This window comes from Brassica napus, chromosome A8 (genome assembly GCF_020379485.1).
Source record: "Brassica napus cultivar Da-Ae chromosome A8, Da-Ae, whole genome shotgun sequence".
Classification (NCBI taxonomy): domain Eukaryota; kingdom Viridiplantae; phylum Streptophyta; class Magnoliopsida; order Brassicales; family Brassicaceae; genus Brassica; species Brassica napus.
This window is the reverse complement of record NC_063441.1, coordinates 3405775-3426045: the sequence shown is the minus strand read 5'-3', so window position 1 is coordinate 3426045 and position 20271 is coordinate 3405775. Positions and strand designations below refer to the sequence as shown.

The window sequence follows — 20271 nt, the reverse complement described above, 5'->3', positions numbered from 1 at the left end:
TTGAAAAGACACAGAAACCAAAATGCTAATAGTGATGTTCATAGAATATCTATAACACATTAACTATTGCAATGATTACTTCAGAAGTATTATTAAAAAAGCTAGAATCTCAAAATGATTACAACCTCCATAAATTTCATCAAAACAGAGAGTCAACTCACTATAGATTGTTTCTCATCATTCAATTACTTATTTACTTGAGGAGAGTTTCGAGCGTCCCCATCTTTGAATACATTACAAAATTAGCGCTCATTAAAACTCGATTCAGAAACATCTTTTAGAGTTTCTCATCCTGCCAGCAAGTTCTTCAAGTTGCTTGCTTTGTCTATTAGAATCCTTCATCTTATCCAACCTCTGGAACCAAAATTCATTTTTGAATCAACATCTTAACGATTACCCCAGATTCTCTAGTCATTTAATTGTTTTGTTATTTGAAAACATTTAATATAATTATTTAAAATAGCCGCTCGATAAAAATTAAATAAAAAGGGAAAAAGAAAAAGGTGAAGCGGATTCTTGATATATTTTCTTTCTTCGTGGCTTTGCGTTTTGCTTGGTCGTCGAGGCGAGGGTCAGCCAGGCACTGTAAGATCTTTGAACCTCTCATGTCTTCTTCGTTCCGTTTGATTCTCTTTCTCTCGTTTCTGCTTTGTGATGCGCTTCTCTCCCAACTCCGAACTGATTCAGTTCAATTCTACTTTGCTTAGTGACGAATCCTTTGTTTCCTGTTGATTCTAATGCTGCTTTGTGTTAGATTATCCCTCAACTCTTCAGATCTAGAGTTTTTTTTGGATTGGAGAGATACGTTTTGTTTTCAGGCTTCTTTACTGAGATTGTTTAGCTAAAACATTAATGGCATTGTCATGATTCTTTTTGTTTAAGGAGAAATCGAACTCATTCTCTTTGGTCTGATTGTTGTAGAACTTCTTCTTACAGGATAGTTATGAGTTCCCCTGCGGCTGTTACAGTCATCTGGGACTTTCAGTATGCTTGGATCCCTGAGGGCTACGATCTTCGTTCCCTTAAGACCAGCATTAAATCTGCCCTCAAACGATGCAATCCTGATTTCTTCATAGAGGGGAAATTGATTGCAGTTGGACATGCCATTGGAGATAGACATCAAGCCATCACTATGCTCCCTGATGACTTCGAACTCTCACCTGTCCAACCAGATAACGCTCGTACTCCAGACCCAGAAGGTAACAACCCTCTTTTCTTGCTTTGACTGGATAGTAAAGCTTATTCATTTCATGCTACGCCCATCATTTAAGACCACAGTCTTCATGTTTTTCTACAATTGGTCTGATTTGGTTTGTTTGCAATGTTGACTCACGGATTATTAGTATGTTTGGATTGGGAACTGATGAAATTGTTTTATTCTCAGATCAAACTGCTTTGGAGTTGGTCTTGAAGCTCTCTATGAAAGTATTACACAACAGGGCTAACATTTTTGGTCATTTCTGGAAACCATGATGTGATGGGTGCGATTAACAGATGGACACAAAGGGGTATATTTATTATGTTAGCCCTACCTGAAAGCTCGGACCCAAGCTTCTACCACTGTGCCAACGTGACTTGGCTTTTGTCTTCCGAAGATCCTGAGAGAGCTGCTGCCACGATGGTTAATGGAGGTGGACCGATCCCTCCTGTACCGAACTTCTACTTCTAACCTTTTTTGTTATTTTCTTCTTTTTTTTTGCAGGATGAGCGTAATAAAATAGTGGTAGATATAACAAGAACTCCTAGTAATATCATCTGTTTTAGTTTCAGACTCTCTTATGCTTGCGCTGTTTTAGTTTCAGACTCTCTTTAGCTGCTTTTTGTGTTGGAATATGACTTTTGAGTAATATTGTAGTATTAAGCTTCTGTCTTTCTTTTGCTGTGTGTGTTTTTAAGCATAGAGGAGATGGTGAGGTTTGTCTGATTTGCAGCAACCCTTTGTTCTTCATGTTCTCCTGTTTTAGAGGAACATTGATGTTCGAATCATCATCCACTCTCCTATCAAAATCCAAGCTTAGTTACTGTTGTTTACGTAAACTCATCGCATAACTCTTTTTGGCTGTTAAATCTGCTTTTATTAGAAAATTTATTCAGATAAATCCTCTATCACAACATTTGTTTTTGCTTTTATATTTGGGATGATGCGTCCAATTCGTGTAGTAATCTCTCGCACAACTGCACCAACCCATAAACAGTAATCTGTTTTAGGTCACGATTGTAGAAACATAGAGGTGCCAAATAAACATTGTTACAAGAAGAATATATAACCTGTTTATATGGAGATGAATCGCCATGTGATTTTCTTAGTTCAATCACATTCAGCGATAGGATTATCTCGAATACCTCAGCCGTTAATGATAACCCGCCTGGCCCTTTTCGAGTACTCTCTTCTCGGATTGCTTTTAACTGAAGCAACATCAAGTTTCTCACCACTTAAATTACTTACAACATCCCAAGTAGCAGATAAGAAGAGAGCAAGAAGAGACTCACCATTGTGTGTTTCTTCTGTACGTAGAAACCCATCTCCATGAGAATTGTTTTTATTTTCTCCATAACATCAGTGGCTAACCTATTTGACATGAATCTTATCTGCCTCTCTGATACTGTCTGAGTCAGCCCACAAAGTAAAACAATACACACCTTTGTTGTAAGCAAAGAACAATCTTGAAACAGAGTAAAGGAGGACAAGAGTGTATTGTTTACCTCTGTCTCAAACAAACCGGAGAGGTCTAGAAACGGTGCATTCCGATCAGCAGAAAGGCGTTGATGACGGTTGGTGAATCATGGCTCTTCTCTTCTTCTGATACCTTTGTTATAAATAACAAAAAAAGGCAAGACTCTGAGAATGGCAATGCACATTGATCCAAATTAATGCATAGGAACGCCAACATGATAAGACGTAAAAAGTGTAACACCCCAAAACCCAAACCCAAAAAGTTTTTGTGTTTTAAAAGGGAAGACCCGTTCTGCAGCCCATTAGGATTAAAACCCTAGGGTTCCCTTGCCTTTCCCTATAAATACAAGCCTCCACCTCCCTTGTCTCTCATCAGAAATTCTAGAGCGAAGCTCTGCAGAAAAATCCCGGAGACAGGAAGCCCTAGCCGTCGAAGATCTCTCTCTCTCTCTCCCCGCGCTGCCTCTCCTTCTTTTCTCTCTCCTAGCCGCATCTCTCTTCTCTCTCTCTCCTCTCCGCGTTCCCTTCTCTCTCTCTCGGCCGCGTCTCTCTCTCCTCGCCGTGAGCAGCCGCGAGTGGTGGTGGTGGCCGCGTGGTGTCATAGATCGCAGATCTCGTTTTCTCTTACCCCCTAATCTCAGATCCAGATCCCGATCTAGGCTAAGGTGAGGTGTTCTACCCAGATCTCTTTCATGTTCTTCTATATTGTTGAATGTGGATCTAGGATTGAGTAGATCCTGGTTGTTGTTAGGTTGTTAGACCATATTGCATTAGAACTCTCGTACTGATTTAAGATTCTAAATAAACTGGTGTGTTGATGATTGATTGATTGTTTGATTGGTTGAAGATTATGGTTGTGTTTAAGAGCTAGGATGGTTATAAAGAAATGAACATAGGATAATAAGAGAACTGTTAACCGGTCTGGTTAGATGAATGTTAGGATATTCATGACTGAATGTTAAATGGATTGAGTGTGACACCGAGAACGGGTGGCGTCTAAAACGGAAAGTAAGAAAGAGTCTAAGAGTTAAGGAAAAAGGAAATGATGATTGATTGAAATACGAACCACCGAGGGACTGGTGGGGAGTATGGGAAATGAATAGAAAAGGAATACGAACCACCGAGGGACTGGTGGGGAGTATGGGAAAACGCGGCGGCCGTAGCGTTCAAAAACGGCAGGTTAAGAATAGAGGCGCCGGTAAGATTGAGTCACGCCGAGTCTTGGCGGGAAGGGGCCGTAATACACTGCAAAGGGTATAGACTACATCCAAGGGAACCGGATGCCGAGTATACCAGGGCAAACGGCTCCACATGAACGCAGCAAGAAAGGGGAGGGTTGGTCCACTTGAGCTGTGTAGGTCCTAGAGTTATAGGATGAATGGAGTCTTAAATAATAAACCGAATTGTGTGAATTGAGCGATGACTGAGTTCATTGCACTGCTTGTTTTTGTGAAATGAACTTTAATAGTTGGTTAAGAAATGTGTGTAGCGACTAGTCGGTTCTCGTTTCGCATTGAGCAGTATAAAAGCTCATGGGGGAGACTGGTCTAGAATCGCTTCACTGAGTATTAATACTCACCCCTCTTTTCCCTCTCCCATTTTTGCAGAACTATAAATGGAAATATCGACGGTAAGGAAGGAAATGCACCTGAAACTCATGGGACCAGAAACGGGACACACGGAGATGTCGGAAAAGTAGACATGTGTGTCCTAAACCCCGCGCCCTGGAACCCCGGTTGGAAATGGGGAGGGACGGGTGTTTCAATTGGTATCAAAGCCAGGTTAAGGTCCCTTAATACTAACTTAAGGGATCAGCGTTTCCGATATTGCCCATTTCCCTTATGGTTCTGATAGACCGTCATAGCTAATGCTGAAGGAGTATACGAACAACTCAGAGTCTCCGGCCAAGATCAGATCAACAAAAAGTCCTCGTACCGCGGTGTAGTGGAGTTTCAGAGGTTCAGGAATGGGTAACAAGGAGTTGTAGGGCAAGTATACAGAGGGATTAATTGCCTAGCACGACAAGTTAAGGGGGAATGGAAAGTCGGACATACGAGCTGGAGGGAAACGTTTCGTCGGCGACACTACCCCACACCGGGCCGGGAAGGCCGGGGAAGGAGAGTCGGACGCAGGGCGGAGGCAAGCGCAGCTTCACGGAGGAGATATCCCGGCAAAGAAATAGCATAATGTCATTCAGATATCACAGTGAAGCTTGTTCCCAATATAAAAAAAAAAAAAAAAAAAAAGAGCATGGGCGCGGGCCCTACCACCTTGGAGTGGGCCCGCCTAAGAGGAAGGAGCAAAACCGGGGCGGCCAAGGGACGATCGGATGGGCAGAAGAAGGAAAACCGATTTCAGATTGTGATAATTAAGCTAAGGATCATCTTGGGGTAAAAAAAGGATGATGGAGTATCACCATGTAGCAAAAATGTTGATGCTAACAAGGACGAGGAGGGAATGAAGTTCGTGGAGCAGCCGAACGTCCACATCGGGAGACATCCGTGAGGCGTCAAGTGCTGATGCCCCAGTTCCAGAGATCCAAGAGTGTAGGCGAATGTACCAAGGCCATGTGATCTTCCAGTTCACGCCTGAAGTCGAAATGACGCTGCCCAAGATGGGCTGTGGGCACCCAAGGAAGTCAGGATTGATCGGGAAGGTCTTGGACCGTTTAGGATGGAAGACAGTGTGCCAACGAGGAAACGTGGCGTCCGAGGAAGATTCCTAGTATTGATGCAGACCGCCTAAGGAGCGTAACTGGGGTATGTCGGTGTGGGACACTGATGCATGCTAATCAAGGAACGCACTCAGTTCGGGAGTACACCGAGGAATTCTTGGAGACAACTAAAAGATGCAAGCCAAAGTCAGCGGAGGGTTGGTGCCAGGGGATTAAGGCAGAGCTCCGCGAGGAAATTCAGGGCAAGTTGCTTGGTGTGTTAGAACCATGGGAATTCGTTCTGATGAACTAGATAGCCGGTCAGGCAGTGGAGGTAGAAAGGGCACTTACCGTTGGGTCGTCGCCATCTCAAGCTCTAAGGAAGAAATGGAAGTGGAAGAGGATCTGCGGAAGAGATCGATTATGGATGAAAGAACCTCGGGAGAATGTACCGAGCCGTGCAAGTGTGAGATCCTTGTTCAGATAATGCATAGGCCTCGCCTGGTCCAAGAGTACACTAAGGAGTTCTTAGACATGACCGAGAAATGCAAGTCGAAGCCTGCGGAGAGGTAGTGCCGGGTTATAAGGCGAGACTCCGTAGGAACATTCGAGGAGAGCTGAATGGAGCCATGAAATCTATGGAATTTGCCTTAGTGGTGAGGATGACAGGGAAGGCGATGGCAGCAAAGGCGTGGTTGTTAAACATGTTATTTATGTCACAAGCGCTGAACCGAAAGAGGATCCATCGGAAGGTTAAAATTAGGAGGATTATCTGGAACCGCCAGCTAGAGGTGTCCGAGTGTTTGGTTATGATTCGAGGCAGAAACGCACTTCTCCACTTTGTAGAGACTAAATAAGATTTCGGAAACATCCAGTATGAGTAGGAATTATGTTATTCCTTATTAATCTGGGAGATTTCGAAAGAAAATCCTTAAGAAAATATTGTGTGCCTCCCTTGAATGTGTTTGAACTCACCTCGGGTTTTGGAATGTTAGTGTTCAAAGCCGGAAGATTGGAATTCGGGGCGAATTCTGATTAACAGGGGGAGAATTGTAACACCCCAAAACCCAAACCCAAAAAGTTTTTGTGTTTTAAAAGGGAAGGCCCGTTCTGCAGCCCATTAGGATTAAAACCCTAGGGTTCCCTTGCCTTTCCCTATAAATACAAGCCTCCACCTCCCTTGTCTCTCATCAGAAATTCTAGAGCGAAGCTCTGCAGAAAAATCCCGGAGACAGGAAGCCCTAGCCGTCGAAGATCTCTCTCTCTCTCTCCCCGCGCTGCCTCTCCTTCTTTTCTCTCTCCTCACCGCATCTCTCTTCTCTCTCTCTCTCCTCTCCGCGTTCCCTTCTCTCTCTCTCGGCCGCGTCTCTCTCTCCTCGCCGTGAGCAGCCGCGAGTGGTGGTGGTGGCCGCGTGGTGTCATAGATCGCAGATCCCGTTTTCTCTTACCCCCTAATCTCAGATCCAGATCCCGATCTAGGCTAAGGTGAGGTGTTCTACCCAGATCTCTTTCATGTTCTTCTATATTGTTGAATGTGGATCTAGGATTGAGTAGATCCTGGTTGTTGTTAGGTTGTTAGACCATATTGCATTAGAACTCTCGTACTGATTTAAGATTCTAAATAAACTGGTGTGTTGATGATTGATTGATTGTTTGATTGGTTGAAGATCTGTGGTTGTGTTTAAGAGCTAGGATGGTTATAAAGAAATGAACATAGGATAATAAGAGAACTGTTAACCGGTCTGGTTAGATGAATGTTAGGATATTCATGACTGAATGTTAAATGGATTGAGTGTGACACCGAGAACGGGTGGCGTCTAAAACGGAAAGTAAGAAAGAGTCTAAGAGTTAAGGAAAAAGGAAATGATGATTGATTGAAATACGAACCACCGAGGGACTGGTGGGGAGTATGGGAAATGAATAGAAAAGGAATACGAACCACCGAGGGACTGGTGGGGAGTATGGGAAAACGCGGCGGCCGTAGCGTTCAAAAACGGCAGGTTAAGAATAGAGGCGCCGGTAAGATTGAGTCACGCCGAGTCTTGGCGGGAAGGGGCCGTAATACACTGCAAAGGGTATAGACTACATCCAAGGGAACCGGATGCCGAGTGTACCAGGGCAGGCGGCTCCACAGGAACGCAGCAAGAAAGGGGAGGGTTGGTCCGCTTGAGCTGTGTAGGTCCTAGAGTTATAGGATGAATGGAATCTTAAATAATAAACCGAATTGTGTGAATTGAGCGATGACTGAGTTCATTGCACTGCTTGTTTTTGTGAAATGAACTTTAATAGTTGGTTAAGAAATATGTGTAGCGACTAGTCGGTTCTCGTTTCGCATTGAGCAGTATAAAAGCTCATGGGGGAGACTGGTCTAGAATCGCTTCACTGAGTATTAATACTCACCCCTCTTTTCCCTCTCCCATTTTTGCAGAACTATAAATGGAAATGTCGACGGTAAGGAAGGAAATGCACCTGAAACTCATGGGACCAGAAACGGGACACACGGAGATGTCGGAAAAGTAGACATGTGTGTCCTAAACCCCGCGCCCTGGAACCCCGATTGGAAATGGGGAGGGACGGGTGTTTCAAAAAGATTCTTACATCTTCTTCGGCTGAGGATGATTCATCTTCAGTATCACAACTGGAAGGAGAGTAGTCGTGTTTGAACTAGTCATTAGCCATAATACTTGCGACTGTCATCCTTGTGACTGGATTTGGATCGAGCATTCTCTTGATCATGGTTTTAGCACCAGGTGATAACCATCTAGGTATTGGAGAGTCACCTTTGACTATCTGAAAAGGCTAATATCTTTCAGTTATGTTTCTTTAAAACATAAATTAAACTATGGAAAACAGAGAAAAAAACCACAAAAGGCAGCACCTTCCGGCAAAGAACGGCGAGGTTTGTATCATCAAAAGGGAGACAACCAGTAAGAATAACATACAAGATTACTCCACATGACCATATATCTGATGCTGCACCATCATAGCCCTTGTTAGCTTGAACCTCAGGTGCGACGTAGTTAGGACTACCACAGGTTGTATGTAGCAATCCATCTTCCTGACATGCCAAAAAAGTCTGAACATAGGTTTCTTTCTGCTGATTTAAATATATAGGTTTAGGATATTACCCTAAAATGCTGAGGCACAGCACGAACGCCAAAATCAGTGATCTTAATGTGCCCATTTTCATCAAGAAGAACATTCTCTAGCTTCAAAACAGAAACCTTGGTATCAGAACATGTGTCTGAATACTACAAACAAAGTTTGAAGTTTTTCTAAAAACGTGTACACACAGACCTTGAGATCCCTGTGGAAAATGCCCTTGTTATGACAATAGCTTATTCCATCAATCAACTGCTGAAACATTTTTCTTCCTTCTGTTTCTGAAAGTTTTCCTTTGGAGACCTGAGAATGAACATAGCATGTTTATATAAACCAACCTTTGGTTAACCGACGAAACTGTCACTGTTCATTTACACAAAAAAAAACAACTCACTGTATACATGAATCTTACAATTCTGTCAAATAAGTCTCTTCCAGTGACACATTCAAGGACCATGTAGATCTTGGTTTTGCTAGCCAAGACCTGAAAGTGGTGGACACAATAAATAAATTAATCAAAAAATAAAAACGAATTTCAAATCTATCTATTAAAAAGTGATTAAAACTAATAATAAATCGTTTATATTCTTAATAAATAAATTATATAAATTAGTCAAAAAAAATTATCTGATTTAATAAGTGATTAAAATTAATAACAATAAGAATTATCTAAAATATAAATAATTATAAACGAATTAATATTAATAATATTATATTTATATATTATATTAGATAATTGACTATAAATAAATATAATAAAATTTTCAAAAATAAAAACACGATTTAAAACATAAGATAATTCTTAGATATGTTATATTGTTATCTGAAAATAATATTTTATTATAAAATTTATAGTTAGATATAAAACAATTTATAATTACATGCTAATGATTTTCTAAAATAATTCTAATATATGAATATTTTTAAAATTTAACACAACAATAACCATTTATATATTTTGATAAAAATTAATGAATATATATTAATAATATTTTATTTATATGTTATATTAGATAATTGACTATAAGTAAATATAATAAAATTTTCAAATAAAATATATTTTTAAAACATAAGATAATTCATAAATATGTTGTGTTTGTATATGAAAATATTTATTTTTATTATAAAATATAAATTTTAGTGTTTGATTTATCTTTTTTAAGAAATAATTAATAATTTATTATGTTAGTTTTGATTTAATAGTTATAAATAGATAAATATTTATAAGAACATTATGCGTGCATAACACCTAGTTTTCTTTATTTTTGTAAGATAAGACTACTTACAATGGCCTATTGAATTTTTTGATTCAATAGTTGAAAAGGTGCAATGGAGTATTGAAAAGACAATTGAATCTTAAGTGCATTCAACATAGTTGAAATAATTCAACATTGTTGAATCGTTAAAGATAAGACAAAATAGACCCCCCAAAAGCCACTTGTCACTAAAACACTGGTAAGTGAAATTTCTGATTTGTTTTTTCTCTCTATTATTTCAAATCAATTATCTCTTAAATTTTTATTTTTAAAAAATATATTTTTACATCAAAATTTTTCATTTTTCATACTCTATAAATAGTGACTTGTTTCATTTGATTTGGACACAGAAAAAATAATAAATGAAGATTTTATTGAATTCAAACAAATCAAGACGCAAGAGCTGGAACACTTGGAAAAAATAGCCATGTTGCAAGAGGAGTTAAACAAAAGGCAAAAAGAGGCAATACAAAGGCAAGAAGAAGCAAACCAGCTGATGAAAGAAAAAATTCGGACTAAGAAGATGAAGATGTGGTTGAAGCTAAGTGAAAGGCAACATCTCAGTGACCAGAGCAAAGAGCTGTTCAAACAGTTGAGCGACGAATTATTTAAAAATTAGTTATAATCACAAGTGGTTGTCTGTATCACATCACTTCATGCTTTAATAATGTTTGTTTGTCATCTTCTATTTTAATAATGTTTGTTTGTCATGTTATATTTTAATAATGTAATATGTATCTTTCAGCTTTTATCTGTAGAATCTTATCCTTGAACCACTCGACATACTTTAATAATTCTTTCAAGTGCCCGTGACTTTCATCTATCTTATCTATCAATCACTCACCAAACTTTAATAGTACTGTCAAGTGCATGTGACTTTCATCTATCTTATACCAAACTTTAATAATGTGGTCAAGTGCCCGTGACTTTCATCTATCTTATCTTCCAACCACTCACCAAACTTTAATAATGTGGTCAAGTGCCCGTGACTTTCATCTATCTTAGCTTCCAACCACTCACCAAACTTTAATAATTTGGTCAAGTTCCCGTGACTTTCATCTATCTTATCCTCCAACCACTCACCGAACTTTAATAATGATGTCAAATGCCCGTGACTTTCGTCAATCTTATCCTCCAACCACTCACCATGCTTTTATAATGCTTTCCTCCAACCACTCAATTTTTTGGTTCCATTTTCCTATAAATAAGAACTCATTTCTTCCATTTATGTATCAATAAAATAAATTTCAACTTACTAAAACAATCTCAATGAATCCATCAGAATTTGATTTTGATATCGAAGCTTACAAAAGACAGTCTGAAATTGAAGAGAGGTATATCCTAAACCACTTTAGAGAGCGTCGACAAAAAATAGAGCAAGATTATCCATCTAGTAACAAGAGAAGATACTTCAAGAGAGATCATGCAGCTGCAAATCAAAGGCTGATTGACGACTACTTTTCCAATCAACATACATATGATGATGCAATGTTTCGTCGACGATTCCAGATGCGAAAACATGTTTTTCTCCGGGTTGTTTTGGATCTATCAAGCAGTGACGACTACTTCACCCAGCGATTTGACGCAGCTAATAAAGAAGGTATATCTCCATTAGCAAAATGTACCACGACCATGCGAATGTTAGCATATGGTGTTGCAGCCGACGTGGTGGATGAATACATCAAAATTGGAGGTACTACAGCTTTGGAGTGCTTGTGTAGATTCTGTAAGGGAATCATATAATTGTATGAGTAAGTGTATCTGCAAAGAATTTTGCATGTTAGTGAAAAACGAGAGTTTCCGGGGATGATTGAGAGTATTGATTGTATGCACTGGAATGGAAAAATTGTCTTACAGCGTGGAAAGGACAATTTACTCACGGAGATAAGGGAACCACCACTGTTATTCTTGAAGCAGTTGCATCCCATGATCTATGGATCTGGCATGCTTTTTTTGGATGTACCGGCACATTAAACGATATAAACGTTCTAGATCGTTTACCAGTGTTCGATGATGTTGAACAAGAAAATACTCCAAGATTGAACTTCTTCGTGAACCAATGTCCGTATAATATGGCGTATTATCTAGCTGGCAGTATCTATCCTTCTTGTCCTACTTTCATCAAATCGATTAGGCTTCCTCAAAGTGAACCGAACAAGTTATTTGCACAAGTTCAAAGAGGGTTGCCGGAAGGACATCGAACGTGCATTTCGAGTGTTGCAGTCTCGATGTAAAATCATTCATGAACCAGCTCGCATGTGGGACATTTCCGATTTGGCTATTATAATGAGGTCATGTATCATATTGCATAACATGATTGTTGAAGATGAACGAGATACATATGCTCAACACTGGACTGACTATGATCAATCTGAGGCAAGTGGATCTAATGCACCACAACCATTCTCGACTGAAGTGCTACCTGCATTTGCAAATCATGTACGTGCTAGATCGGAATTGCGTGATTCCAATGTGCATCATGAATTGCAAGTAGATTTAGTCAAACACATATGGGAAAAGTTTGGAATGTTTCATGGTTGAAGAGATTTTTAAGTTTGTCGATTGAGTTTATTGCACTAATTAAACTGCTTATTAATGTATTGTATTATATTTTATTTTCTTGTAATTTTATTGATTTTAATAAAGTTTTTATTTATTTTTCCCCTTAAATATTTTATTTTATATTAAATTTAAAAATTAAAAAAATTATTTAAAACATTTGTTTGATTCTAAAATATTTTAATTTGATTTTATTGAATTATTGTTAATATATATTACAAAACATATGAAAAACAAAATTAGTGAAAACAAATTGTAGGGTAGAGTGTGTAAATAAAATTCAACAAACCATTGTAAGTGGGTGGGTGTTGAATTATTAGATATAAGAGAGAGAAGATGATGTGGAAGTGAGAGAAGATGATGTGGAGGATGTTGAAAGTGTAAACCAATGTTGATAGCCTAAGAAGCGTACGATACGGGGTGGGACCCAAGTTCTTTCACTTCCTTTTATGGTTATAAAAAAATGTTTCTTGGCTAACAAATCCTTTGTTCAATTAAATTTTTCAAAATCATTTTCTCGAACAAGCGAAAGATTCTTCATAGTTATAAATGAATGAATCAATTTAATCTCAGCTAACAAATTGTTTCATAAAAAAAGATCATTTTAAAAATAAAGGGTGTAACTGGTGACAACTAGAAGGAATGTATGGAATATGAATTATAATTTCTGGAATTTAATGGAATGGAATCAGCATTCCACTTATTCTAAAACGTTTTTGATTTGGAATGATTTTTCAAATGATAGTTAATTTTTTTTCTGGAATGGTATGAAATGTTATGGAATGAAATGGAATACACATTCCATTTTTTAATTGTAACTGGTGAAATTTTTTTGGAATGCACATGAATGAAGCATTCAGGAAATTTTTATTCCAAAAAAATACATTCCAGTTGCAGCCAAAATTTGAATGATAGCAATCGTATACTGGCTACCAGATCGGTATATTTGATGAGAAAACAATAAGACAAAGGCTAAGTTATAATCGTTGTTGAAGAAATTTGGATGACAACCATGGAGAAAGTTGCAGGAACCTTAAAGCCTTTTTAGGATGAAGACGGTTTAGTTACAATTGTGCTATTAATAGAAAGAAAATACTATATATATATTTTTCATTGGTCGGAGAAAAATTAAGCTTGGATCTTAGACAGTTGGACCTCGTTTTTAATCTAAAAATCTAATAATTTGTTGCAATTTGTATCTCAATGGGCTTTTTAAATTGCTACTATATTTTAATAGATTTTGATTAAGATTTATTGCCTAATTGATGTTTAATAAGATAAGATTAATCTATATTTTTTTCAAACAAAATAATTTCTATAATTTGGTACTTATTTTTATAAAACCTAATATAAGTTTAGTAATATAATGTGAGCAATAAGAGTTGATATAGGTTATAATTATGTAACTATTAAAAAAATATACTATGTTGCAAGCTATATCAATAAAATTTATAAATAATTTTTGGAATACATATGGTACAAGTGTATAGTTAGTTATGCAATTTGAAATATTTAATATAGTTAACAAAGAATATATTAAATTTAATCAGTATTAAATACAAATATAAAATTTAAATTCTTTGAAATAATAAAGAAAATTAAAATTTAAATATACCCGCCCTTTATTGAAACAAAACATTTAATTAATGACTTTTTCATCCGGCTCGTGAAACATATTTTTGCCGTCCAAATCTAAATTAAAAAGGGAAAAGAAAAGAAAAAAACATATCTTTGCCACACTCTGCTTGCGAGGTCTCTTCTGGGTCAGTCACAGAAAGAAGCGTAAGTCTTTTTCTTTGCTCCATTTGATTTGATTCTCTTCTTCGCACTCTTTCTCGTTGCTCGGAACGATTCGGTTGAGATCGATTTGGTCACTGACAAAAGACAAGTAAACTGTTGAAATCTGACTTTCGTGATTTTTTTTAAAATGTAGGGTTTTTGGATTACATTATTGTTTCTAGGGGATTTTGGATTCTCGTTTAGCTAAAAGATTAGATGATTAATGAATGGCCTTCTCTTGATTATTTGGTCTGATTGTTGTAGAACTTCATCTTACAGGAGGATAGTTATGAGTTCCCCTGCGGGTGTTACTGTCATCTGGGACTACCAATATTATTGGATCCCCCATGGCTACGATCTTTGGAGTCTCAAAACGAGCATTGAAACTGCCCTCAAACGATGCAATCCTGATTTCTTTATTGAAGGGAAACTGATTGCGGTTGGAACCGCCACCGGAGACAAACATGAAGCCATTACCATGCTCCCTGATGAGATCGAACTCTCACCCATGCCAGATTATCATACTCGAGGACCAGACCGTGACTTGGCTGGTTAAAAATCTTTCTCACCCTCCACTTTCTTTATTTGATACCTAATTGAGTTGTTTTTTTTTTATTTATCTAAAGCCGATTATTAGTAACTGTTTTTTTTCTTTTGTCAGATCAAGCTGCCACTTTTTTGGTCATGGAGATCACCATGAAAGCGCTTGCCAACAGGGCCAACATATTGGTCATTTCTGGAAACTATGATGTGATGGGTGCGATTAAAGAATGGAGAAGGGATATCTTTATGATGTTAGCCCTACCTGAAAGCTCCTCACCAAGCGTCTACCCCATTGCCAACGTGACTTGGCTTTGGTCTTCCGATGATCCTGAGAGAGCTGCTGCTTCTATGGTTAATGGAGGTGGTCCGATGATCCCTCCTGTACAGTGTACACCCCCGTATTACAGGTATTGTGATCTAATAGATTTTTGTAGTTGTAATTGTATCTCCTAACAGAACTTCCAACCTTTTTTTTTTTTTTTTTTGCAGGATGAGCTAGTTATCAACATGGTGGTAGATATAACATGATGAACTCTTAGTAATATCATCTGGTTTAGTTTCAGACTCTCTTACCCTTGCGCTGTTTTAGTTTCAGATTCTCTTTAGCTGCTTTGTTGTTTTGGAACATCTATGTAAGATCATCTAACTAATACGACTTTAGAGTAATATTGTAGTATTTGTGACAAAAAAAAAAAGAGAGAGTAATATTGTAGTACTCCTTTTTAAGCTTTCGTCTTTCTTTTCTGTGTGTGTGTTAAGCAGTGAGGAGATGATGCGGTTTTGTCTGATTTGCAGCAACCCTTTGTTCTTCATCTTTGGGATGATGCGTCAAATTCGTTTAGTAATCTCTCGCACAACTGCGCCAACCCATAAACAATAAGCTGTTTTAGGTCATGATTGTAGAAACATAGACGTGCCATATAACTTATACAAGAAGACTGTATTATTACCTGTTTATATAGAGATGAATCGCCATGTGATTTTCTTAGTTCAATCATATTCAGCGATGGGATCATCTTGAATACCTCCGCCGTTAGTGATAACCCGCCTTGCCCTTTTCGAGTACTCTCTTCTCGGATTGCTTTTAACTGAAGCAACATCAGTTCTCACCACTTAAATTACTTGCAAGTAGCAGATAAGACAAAGAGCAAGAAGAGAGCAAAAGAGTCTCCCTCTCACCATTGTGTGTTTCTTCTGTACGCAGAAACCCATCTCCATGAGGATTGTTTTTATTTTCTCCATAACATCAGTGGCTAACCTATTTGACATGAACCTTATCTGCCTCTCTGATACAGTCTTGAGTCAAAGTAATACACATCTTTGTTGTGAGCAAAGAACAATCTTGAAACAGAGTAAATGAAGACAAGAATGTATTGTTTACCTCTGTCTCAAACAAACCGGAGAGGTCAAGAAACGGTGACATTGCGATCAGCTGAAAGGCGTTCATGATGGTTGGTGAATCATGGCTCTTCTCTTCTTCTGATACCTTTATCATAAATAACAAAAAAGGCAAGACTTTGAGAGAAAGGCAATGCATAGGAACACCAACATGATGAGACGCAAAAAGATTCTTACATCTTCTTGGGATGAGGATGAACTATCTTCATCATCACAACTGGAAGGAGAGTAGTCGTGTCTGAACCAATCATTTCCGTTAATACCTGTAACTGTGATCCTTGTGACTGGATTTGGATCGAGCATTCTCTTGATCATGGTTTTAGCACCCGATGATAACCATCTAGGTATTGGAGGGTCGCCTTTGAATATCTGAAAAGGCAAATATCTTTGAGTTATGTTTCTGTGACAACCCGCCCCGTGGGAACTACCTGTCCCGCACAGCGCTACAGCGCACCGACCCCAACCCCTCTCAATTTAACAACCTAATTATGGAGTTAGTAAGAATTCATAGTGGAGGAGTTGGGGTCGGTGCGCTGCAGCGCTGTGAGCCTGGAGTCCACGGGGCGGGTTGTCACAGTTTCTTTCGAAACATAATCTTAACTATCCAAAACAAAAGCAGCACCTTCCGGCAGAGAACGGCGAGGTTTGTATCATCAAAAGGGAGACAACCAGTAAGAATAACATACAAAATTACTCCACATGACCATATATCTGATGCTGCACCATCATAGCCCTTGTTAGCTAGAACCTCAGGCGCGACGTAGTTAGGACTACCACAGGTTGTATGTAGCAATCCATCTTCCTAACATGTCAAACCCAATAAAATGTTTGAACATGAATCTCTTTGCTGCTGATGTATAGATAGGTTTCGGATATTACCCTAAAATGCTGAGACACAGCACTAAGGCCAAAATCAGTGATCTTAATGTGCCCATTTGCATCAAGAAGAACATTCTCTAGCTTCAAAACAGAAACCTTAGTATCACAACATGTGTGTGAGTGGATATTACATACAATTTTTTTGTAAACGCAGACCTTGAGATCTCTGTGGAAAATGCCCTTGTTATGACAATAGCTTATTCCATCAATCAACTGCTGAAACATTTTTCTTCCTTCAGTTTCCGAAAGCTTTCCTTTGGACACCTAAGAATGATCATTGCATGTTCTTAGAAACCAACCTTTGGTTAACCAACAAAAATTGTCACTGTAGCAATACATGAATCTTACAATTCTGTCAAATAAGTCTCCTCCAGTGACACATTCAAGGACCATGTAGATCTTGGTTTTGCTAGCCAAGACCTGAAAGTGGTGGACACAATAAATAATTGGCACACGTCAATGATATTAAAATCTGTTTAGGGATTATTAAAAATGACATCCATGTATATTCGGTATTACCAAATCCAAACTATTTTTTCTATTTCGGTTCGGTTCGATTTTAATTGGTTCGATTTTACCGGATTGAACACCCTTAATTTAAACCAACTTGATCAAAACGACTTTTAATAACTTCTTCACAAATGCTGACCACAAAAAAAGATGCTTCTTCACAAGCAAACATAGTTTTAATGTATTTTTCCTCAAAACTTTTCAATTAGTGACAAAAAACAAAAAAGGAAGGCCGCAAATATTTGGTTGGTACATCCATGTATTTGTATGGTTTATACAAAATCTGGAACCCATTTAATATAAAGTTTGTGTCGAACTTTGATCTCCTTAAACTATGGTCAGAATTTTTCAACATCCTAAAGTACACTTTTCACATTCTACATTATTTTATTTTTCTTCTCTATAATAATTTAACAACCATCTAATTTCTTTTACCTACAATTTTTTTATTTAATAAAATTCAACACCCTATCCCACTATCTTTATTTCATATTTTGATCTTCTTTTAATTGTTAACAACATACTAAAATACATTTTAAATATTAAATATCTTAAAATTAGAAATTATATAATATTTTATATTTTAAAAATAAATAATATAATTTGAAAATAACTTAAAAAAATATTTTTGACTATAATTAATTTTATAAAAAAATACATAGCTTTAAATAATTTTAGTTTATTTTGTATTTCTATTCTTAAATATTTTTATATAATACAAAACTAACATTGTTTAAAAAATTATGAAACTTTAAATAAACGATGCAAACACACAAAAACAACAAATAAAAATAGACAACTTAATTAGTACAATGGACTCAAGTCACTCAACTCACAATTAAATAAATTAAAATCAATAAGAATTAAGTATTTTTAAAAATGTTTAAATAATAATTTAAAATTTTTAAATTTTAAATAAGAGTTCATTGGTATGATTATTGGAAAATTATTTTGAGAAAAAGATTTTTTTTTCTATATCCAAATCAAATGAAACAAATTTCTATTTATAGAGTATACAAATTTTATAAATTTTGATATAAAAAGCTTAAAATAATAAATTAATTTGTTATAAATAATTAATGTTAAATAATTAGGGTGGAATAAGAAAATCAACATTTTCAAACATCCGGTACAAAATAGATACCTAATTGTTTGGGACCCATTTATTTTGGTTTCAACATGTTGAATGTCATGTCATTGTTTAATTTTTTTCTAACACCCTTGTTGTAGAGATTAAACAATTAAATCAAAGATTCAACGTGGTAATTGCACAGTCTTAATGCAGTTCATAAAACAATGTTTACTTCAAGTCTTTTCCATAAAATTATGCAATAACTACCTCCTGTAATGTTTGGAACTTTTTGGTTTTATTAACTAAGACTAATAGTTGATGTTTTAGAAGATATTTGTTGTTTCAAAATAGATGAAGTTTTGATATATTTATATTATTTTTAACTTTACTGAAAACTGTGTAACCAATTAGATTTTGTAGTTATTTTTTTAATTGTTTGAACGATTTTTAAATTATATTTGTAAAATTACTTTTTGGAGAAAAATAAATTTCTTAATATTTGTGCAATGAGTCAAAACATCAAGTATTGTGAAACATAAGGAGTACTAAAATGAGGCAGTGGTGAATATGATTTGCCATTATCATTATTCAAATCGTCAATTTTTTTTGGGACCGACCTCATAATAGAATTTGCCAGGTCATCAAATCCATCGTGAGCCAGCTAATGATCAAGACTCGAGCTAGGACGACAAAAATATTTAAATGTAAGAAAAAGGATTATACGTTAAGCTTGGGTATTTAGCGACGTGATAGGAGAGGTTAACTATAATTAAAAATGTCAAAATGACTAAGATACAATTCTGCGCAATCAAACAAAAACAAAAAGTTTCACAGATTGAATCCTCGTCAAAAGTATTCTAGCCAAAAAAGTGAAATAGAAAAAACCTTACACTGGGTTGACAAAATAAAAAGAAAAACCTTACGCTGTAATGAGTATGTTACTGGTCATATCTTGGATAACGAAAAATTCAATCACAAGTACCAAAGAATCTCCATAAGCTATTGAAACATTTACCTCATGCAATCTGACAATGTTTGGATGCTTCAAAACTTTGAGTGTGCGTATCTCTCTCTTAATCTGTAAGTTCTCAGAATCAAAACTGTGTAAGAATTCCAATCCATCTTTAAGCCATTCAAAAAAAAAAAAGATGATTCAAAATGCAAAAACCTGAAAAGGGACATTGAGGCGACTGGTACGAGACTTGTCGATGATTTTGACGGCAAACGATTGGCCAGAAACAATATCCGTAGCGAGTTTGACTTTTGCAGAGTTCCCTTCACCAAGCGTTCTCCCAAGCTCGTATTTCCCAACACGCATTCCTTCCGTCACCATCCAAAGTTCCAAACACACAGCAAAAATCCTTTGAAATGATTGAAGAGAGAAGAAGATAAGAAGTGGGAGCTGAGTTATGGAGAAAACAACACGCGACTTTCTTTTACTTCCTTCTTCTCTCTGCTTGGGAAAAGAATGTATCTCTGAGTAACAGAAAAAATAATATATTTCTGTAAACTATTTATGTTGTTGTCCTTTTATCTATATATATTAAAACTACTCCGTGAGTTTTCTATTTCTAGAAAACATGATTAAAAACATATTAGTTATTATTATCATGATTGACTTTAGATTTTTACCTTAATTTATTTCCTTCAAATCTCATTCAATCATAAACTTAATTATTAAACCATCCTTTGGTCACAATGCAGTGTGTAATAATGTTCTGATAACAATTTTATTTTCAGTACATTTTCTGTAAATTATTACGATTCAAAATCCCTCGGGGATAATATCGTATATATTATTGTTCTATACTATATCATTTTATACATGATTATTCATCATATTTTT

General features: G+C 36.7%; 3 protein-coding genes and 2 pseudogenes across 4 annotated transcripts; 3 read left to right on the top strand and 2 right to left on the bottom strand.

Annotated features, from left to right (window-relative positions):
• Nucleotides 1-456: 456 nt before the first annotated feature.
• LOC106360554 lies at nt 457-1875 on the top strand. 2 transcript variants are annotated; one of them, XM_048737599.1, is made up of 3 exons: nt 457-585; nt 937-1199; nt 1385-1875. In XM_048737599.1, the coding sequence occupies exons 2-3, from the start codon at nt 944-946 to the stop codon at nt 1471-1473; spliced, it is 345 nt and encodes a 114-aa protein (XP_048593556.1). In that variant the 5' UTR covers nt 457-585; nt 937-943; the 3' UTR covers nt 1474-1875. The 2 variants fall into 2 exon arrangements, with proteins under 2 accessions (XP_048593556.1, XP_048593557.1); XM_048737600.1 differs by having other exon boundaries at nt 501-585; nt 922-1199.
• LOC106358741 lies at nt 1652-8910 on the bottom strand (annotated as a pseudogene).
• Nucleotides 8911-9606: 696 nt separating this feature from the next.
• LOC106358740 lies at nt 9607-15292 on the top strand (annotated as a pseudogene).
• LOC106360553 lies at nt 14313-15065 on the top strand. Its single transcript, XM_048738956.1, has 3 exons — nt 14313-14574; nt 14685-14973; nt 15056-15065. Exons 1-3 carry the CDS (start codon nt 14313-14315, stop codon nt 15063-15065), a joined length of 561 nt encoding a protein of 186 aa, XP_048594913.1.
• On the bottom strand, nt 15200-20271 carry LOC106360551 (CBL-interacting serine/threonine-protein kinase 17-like). Its single transcript, XM_048737587.1, has 11 exons — nt 19594-20271; nt 19441-19503; nt 17192-17263; nt 17000-17107; nt 16844-16924; nt 16587-16766; nt 16142-16333; nt 15948-16052; nt 15746-15862; nt 15517-15654; nt 15200-15423 (listed from the first exon to the last, which is right to left on the bottom strand). Exons 1-11 carry the CDS (start codon nt 19756-19758, stop codon nt 15376-15378), a joined length of 1269 nt encoding a protein of 422 aa, XP_048593544.1. The 5' UTR covers nt 19759-20271; the 3' UTR covers nt 15200-15375.